At 45.8% G+C, this 6,548-nt stretch overlaps 1 protein-coding gene across 1 annotated transcript in view; it reads right to left on the bottom strand.

The window, feature by feature from the left end:
• DOP1B (DOP1 leucine zipper like protein B) overlaps positions 1 to 6,548 on the bottom strand; it is a 156,093-nt gene that overhangs the window by 111,176 nt on the left and 38,369 nt on the right. Inside the window, 1 exon segment of the mRNA XM_027770948.1 lies at positions 5,304 to 5,474. Coding sequence (XP_027626749.1) covers positions 5,304 to 5,474 — 171 coding nt within the window.

Raw genomic sequence — 6,548 nt, 5'->3', positions numbered from 1 at the left:
CCCAAAAAAACCTCTCAAAAAAAAAAAAAAAAAAAAAAGCCCAGGGAGGCCAGCTGCAGCGATGTGCACTAAGACACTGTTTTCTGCAGGCTGAACTACATGGGGGCCCAGGTTCAATTCCTGATCTAAGCTAAAGGCTGGGTGCAGTGGTATGCATCTGGAATCCCAGTAACTCAGGAAGGTCGAGGCAGGATGAAAGGAAGTTTGAGGATGGGTCTGAGCAACACAGCAAGACTGAGAAATCAAAGGAGAAAAAAAAAAAAAAAAAAAAAGCTGGGGGAGCTCTGGGTATGCAACCTCTATTCCAAAATTCAGCATACTCTAGCTAGTTTTCTGTATTAAAGAAATGTGACTTGGGTCAACAGGTAGTATAGTGGTTAAGGTGCTGAATTCCCACACGTTCGATGATAGTTTGAGCCTCAGACTTGGCAGCTTGAAACTTACACAAGGCACGCATGTGTATGTACCCAAAATCTTAAAAGAATGGAAAAGGGATTGCAATATGGTCATCCCCTCTAGGGGGTGATTTCTCACTCTCTTTCTCTCTATCTCTGCAGCAAACACACTTGCGATATAGCAAAAACAAACAAACAAACAAAAAAAAACCCACACCTCTCTCAAAAAAACCATACAGCTTTATTCTTTCTTCTTAAGTTTTGTTACAGGGGTTATGCAAATGCTGTAGAGAAACACAGAGAACAAGGAAGAGAGAAAGAAAGTGAGAAATCACCCCTTAGGGAAGATAGCCACACTGAAATTCCTTCTCCATTCTCTCAGGATTTTGAGTACGCATGCACATGTGCCTGGCATGGTTTTCAAGCTGCAGAGTCCAGGACTTGAACTGTGCAGTTGGCCATGTGAAATCCAAGTACCTTAACCTCCATGCCATCTGCTGGCCTAACTTTATTAAGTATCATTTTATTCTTTTCTTTTAACTATTTTATTGAACTTTAATTAATTAACTAATTAACTTATTTTAATTTGACCAGAGAGATGCAGAGTGAGAGAGAGACAGAGAGACAGAGAGAGAGAGAGAAAGTGAGAAAGCAAGATGCCAGGTCTGGGACTCAAATCGCAGTTGATCATGTGGGAGTCCAGCGACCTTACGCACATGCCAACTGCTGGCCCCAAGTATCATTTTACTCTAAAAAATTATTAGATACAAACAATTTAAGTGATGTCACAGTAAAGAAAACAACAATAGGACAAACCTTTCTCAGAGAAGAACAAAATAACTGGGGCTAAAACCTAAGTGATTTTCCATTTAATAAGAATGACTCATGGGGCCAGCAGGTGACATGATGGTTAAGGCACTGGATTCCCACACGGTCAACCACGGCTCAAGTCCAGGATTTAGTGTTTTGAAAAACACACAGGGTGCGTGTGTGTGCATGTCCCAAATCCTGAGAGAAAAATGGAAGTGGTCATCCCCCTGGGGGGGTGATTTCTCAACTTCCCTCTTTCTGTCTCTCTCAGGTGATCACAGGTACCCTATAGTAAATTACAGAATAGAAAAGAAGAGAAAAGAGAAGAGGAGAGGAGAGGAGAGGAGAGAAAAGAAAAGAATTGCAATGTAACTATGTTGCATGACTAGGAGGCACCTTCCCTCTCTGTCTCTAGCAAGTGCACACCCCTCTGTCAAAATTTTTTTTTAATGAATTACTCAGATTCTCTCAGTTTTAAAATTCTAAAATCATTGCATACTTTATAGTCTAGAACTCTAAACTTTTAATTCAATACTGACCAATAACCAAAAAGTGAAACACCAAAAACCAACCCCCAAAGCCCTACTATATTCCTGGCCTTCCTCATACACTCAGGCCACTTCTCTTTTAGGCATTGTGCAGATACAGGCCTAATCCACTGACCCCAACACGCTCCACTTTACTCATCTGAAGGTGGGCGATGATCCCTCAACGTCACCTATTTAGCTCTGCAGCCACTTGCCAGGTGGGTAGCCATGGGAAACCCAGCCGTCACGGGCCACCTGGTGTCCCTGTGATCGTCTGAAACTGACCAAGCAGGGCAGTGGCAACAGCATCATGTACCACCCACTGCAGGTCGGATACAGGGCCAAAGACAAGGTGAAAGAGCCCAGAGCCAGCAGAGCCTATCACCACGCTGCCGGGAACCAACTGAAACAGATGTTGACAAGTGTTTTTCAACTACTGGGTCATCGGAAAAGTCAGAATGCCTTTTTGTATAGAAAACAAATCATAACTATTCTGACAACTCAATATTTAAATCAGTGTTCTTTAATCTTGACATTCTTGACACTTAAGACTGACGTCACTGTGGTAGGGGCAACTGTGCACACCCCTGCCCACCCACTAAATACAGGGGCACCTCCTCAACACCTGCTCTGACAACCACAAATTGTCAGATTTCCCTTGGGAGACAAAAGTCACAATTCAAAACCACTTATTTCCTTTTGTTCTTTTTCTTAGAGAGGTTTATGCTATAGGGTGTGTGGCTCGCCAGAAAGAGAGAGAGAGAGATAGAAAGCAAGAAATCACCCCCCAGGGGGGATGGCCATGCCGCAATCTCTTCTCCATTCTCCTCTTGGGACCTTGGGCACTCACACACACACACCCGGTGTGACTTTAAGCCCTGGGGTCCAAGACTCGAACCATGGTTGACTACATGGGAGTCCAGCGACATAGCCATTACGCCAACCACTGGTCCCATAGAATCACTTATTTCTATGGAAATTTCCAGTTAAGCCAGTTTGTGCTTTCTTACAAACCATTCAAAGCAGTCATCTCTCCTCATCTCCTTAGAAGGGTTTAGTATTTTCTCTTTTCTAATCTTATTTTCTTCATACAGCAAAACACAGGTATGAAGCTGCTTGGTGGGCACTTTAAAAAAAGACTTTTAGCCAGTGGTAAGAAACTTGCAGGCCTCCAAGGGTCAGAAAGCCAGGGTGAGTAATGCGTCCAAACACTGTAACACTGGCCAGGATCTCCATTCTTTTTGGTTCATTAAAAAGCAGAGATGAAGAACAGTCTCTGCCCACATAAAACTCATGAGTCATCCCAGCCTTGTCAGCCCCAGCCTAACTCACCCCTTTGTGAGTTCTACAAAAATGGACACTGAGATCCCACTATACCCTCCTTTCCTGTCCCTGCATGGCATTTTCTGGGGTGTTTCACTCAATTCCTAAGCACTTTGGGAAAGGAACAGTAGCCAAACTACCTCATACTAAAATGGACACAGGGAAAAAAAAAAAAATCTGTGCAGTCACCTCAACGGCTGTGCTGACAACACAGCCACTCAGAGATTATGTAATCTTCAACCAGCACCTTCCTCAGAAAGCCAAGGCCTAATAGCTCCTGGGTGCTGCAGATACTGAGCCAGGTTTCCTGGCACAGCTCAATCTATGCAGTGGTTCATGAAGCCGTACTCAGCTCTGGGCTCGATGTCAAAGTGCAATGTTGGGGCCAGTGGCGACGCGGTAAAACATGGCACTCTCAGGCCAGCCCACAGAAGGTGCTTCTCGCTTGTACCTGGAGACTTCCTTGAGTACGCACGGCAAGTGCACGCCTGTGTTCCGGGGCTCAGGAAGCTGGGGGTGGGTCACGGAATGAACACCCTGTTGGAGTAGCTGTCTCTTTCTCTCTCACAGAGAAATAAAATTTTTTTAAAAATTATGAAGGAAAAATGTATCAACGTTAAGCAACTTCAGCAACTGTTTAAATGAACTCTTCTTTATCAACTAAGAAAACAAAAATAATCCAACTATTTAGTTAACATGTTTCTATTGTGATTTCACACTCACAGATTTAAAGGAATGCAAGTAATCTTAAAAACTAGTGCGTTCACCAATCACATGATGGAAACAATGCACACACATAATAAAGGCAACACATACACATCTATCATTAGAACATGAAGCAACATAACTTCTAGAAAGAGCCTGGGCCAGGTCTATTAGTGTCCTCCTACTGCTATGTGACTGTGCCCTTCCGTTAACACTAAACACACTCACCAAGCCTCACTAAATGCCAGCCACGGTCATGGTGCTAGGCTCAAATGGCAACAAGACACACTCTGCCTCTTGGCTAAGGCAGTAATTGCAAAGGCAGCCCTTCCACTAGAAACGGAATGCCACCCCAGTCTCTGTGGAAGCTTGACATGGCTGAAGTGTAAATTTCTGGTTAGGTTTACACTCATGAAATGCACCCTGGTTGCCAGGCGCAACTCTCCAAACCTGGGTTTAGAGTTCAGGAGAGCACTCTAAGTGGATCTTGGCCTGATTCCTTGATTGAACCCCCAGCCACGGCCAGCACAGGCAAGGGTGATGGGAGTGGGCCTCCAGGCATGGGAAATATGAGGGGTACATTGTGCAACGAAACGGAAACCATTTCAAGCAGTCACTAGTCACTGCACGTGGGCTCTTCAAACGTGTTTTATGAACACTTAATCACTTAATCACTGTGGCATCTCTCAAGAATAGTTAACGTGCTGGAAGTTCTTATTTTCTAATTCTTCAGAAAAAAATGGAGTCTCCACAAAGTCTGAATGGATATACACTCTCTTGTTTCTGAGCAGTAACAAAAACAAACAAAAAACAGAAAAAACTTTGCAAACTTTTGTACGTATAAGCTTAATAAATTTTTTCAAGGTACAGCTGGAATTAGTCAAGATACTCTATTTTGCATCATACTGAGTCACTTAACCTCTGCCTTGTCGGGCTTTGCTTTTTCATTTAGAGGCAGCCTAGTACAGTGGAGAAGAGGACTTTAGAATTTGACGTGTGTAGGTTAGAATGCCAACTCTGCCACCCCAGACCACGTGACTGAGAACCCTTCTTACCTGCTGCTCCTCACCTGTGAATGGAGGTAACCCCCAGAGCAGAGAAACTCATGTGACAAGGTACAAGTGCTCAGGGAGCCTCCACTCATTTCCTCCACAAAGAGGCTGTGAAGGTTTGTGTCTCCTCTCCACGGACTGACAATACCAGGGAACTCCACAACGGGACAGCAAGCAACGAGAACCCTGTGGCTGGGCTCCCTTTCTAACTAGCTGTGTTTCTCTAGGAAAAGGACTGAATCTCACAAGGGTTAGGGCTTCCCCTCTGGAAGCTGAGGATGGGTCATAGTGTTTAGGAAAGATAATGAGGCTCCCAGGAAAACAGGGAGTCATGCCGAGCACAGCCCACCTTCGGCATCACTGGCCTAACTCTGCCATTCCCCAGCATCTGGTGTATCTACACTGCTGTGTTTCTATGCCACTTATAAAATATGGAATAAACCAGCCTGGCCAGGGCACAAGCCATCCATGCTGGGCAAGCCCCCACCTACCTGTCGTAGATCTCAGAGCCCTCCTCTAGGCCAGGCAGCAGGCCGACGAGGAAGGCCTGCAGGCTGGGCAGGAGCAGCTTCTGCAGCGGGAGGAAGTACTTCTCATACAGGCCAAGCAGCACGGGCCTCACCGACATCGCCGCGTTTGCCAGCAGAGGAAACAACCCGCAGCTTTGAGAAAGGGCGAACATGAGTAGGGGAGAAATAAGGCACCTAGTCAGAAGTACCAAATGATAAACAAGTGATGTGAAAGTTGTAACAAGCAGACAGATGGACCAGACAGTAGGACATGACGCTCTCAAAGGCTGACGCACATGGGAGGATTCTGTGTTCACATCTGGAGGCCTCCCTGGACACACCAGACACATGCATGCCCGTGATCCGGGACTGTGGTAGGGGGTAGATGGCAGCATGAGAATTCTATTGAGGTTCTGTCTCTCTTGTTCACGGAAGAAATAAACTTTTTAGAAAATTGTTTTGAGGCCGGCAAGTGGTGTGGTGGTTAAAGGTACTCCCACATGGCTGACTACAGTTTGAGTCCACAACCTGGCAGCTTGAAAATCCCATCAGGTGGGGGGGTGTCTGCGTGCGTGTGCACATGCACATGTCCAAAATCCCAGGAGGATAAGGGAGGAGAAGGGATTGTGGTTTGAGTCCAGAACCTGGCGGCTTGAAAATCCCATCAGGTGGGGGGTGTGTGTCTGCGTGCGTGTGCACATGCACATGTCCAAAATCCCAGGAGGATAAGGGAGGAGAAGGGATTGTGGTACAGCCATCCGCCCTAAGGACTGCTTTCTCATTTTCCCTTTCTGTCTTTCTCCCTCTCCTTGACAAACCACTGTGGCATGGCAATCTTCCCTTCTGGGAGGTGGGGGGTGACTTCTCACTTTCCCTCTCTCTGATGAGCACACGTGCCTTATGGCTAAAACCCACACAAACAAACTAAAAAAGAAGACAGAGAGGTGAGATGGATACAAACTGGTGACACAGGTGCACGTTTGGTAGGACAGTGACAAAACGCTGTTAAGCAAAGGGCAGGCAACCAAGTTGGATATACACTCGGAGGCTAGAGAAGGCTTGGAGAAAAGTCTGGATGGACCTCCTCCTGAAGGTGAACAGTGGTTACCTCCTGGTGATGGCTCTATGATTCCCGTTGCGCTCCTCCCCCACCCCTTCGTTGTTTGCCATTTTCTTTTTTTCTTTCTTTTTTTTTGAGAGGTTTTTGCTATAGGGGTTTTTGCTTTA

This window comes from Tupaia chinensis, unplaced genomic scaffold, assembly GCF_000334495.1.
Source record: "Tupaia chinensis unplaced genomic scaffold, TupChi_1.0 Scaffold000175_1, whole genome shotgun sequence".
Taxonomy (NCBI): Eukaryota; Metazoa; Chordata; class Mammalia; order Scandentia; family Tupaiidae; genus Tupaia; species Tupaia belangeri.
Note: the sequence above shows the minus strand (reverse complement) of the source record. Positions and strands in the feature narration are given on the sequence as shown.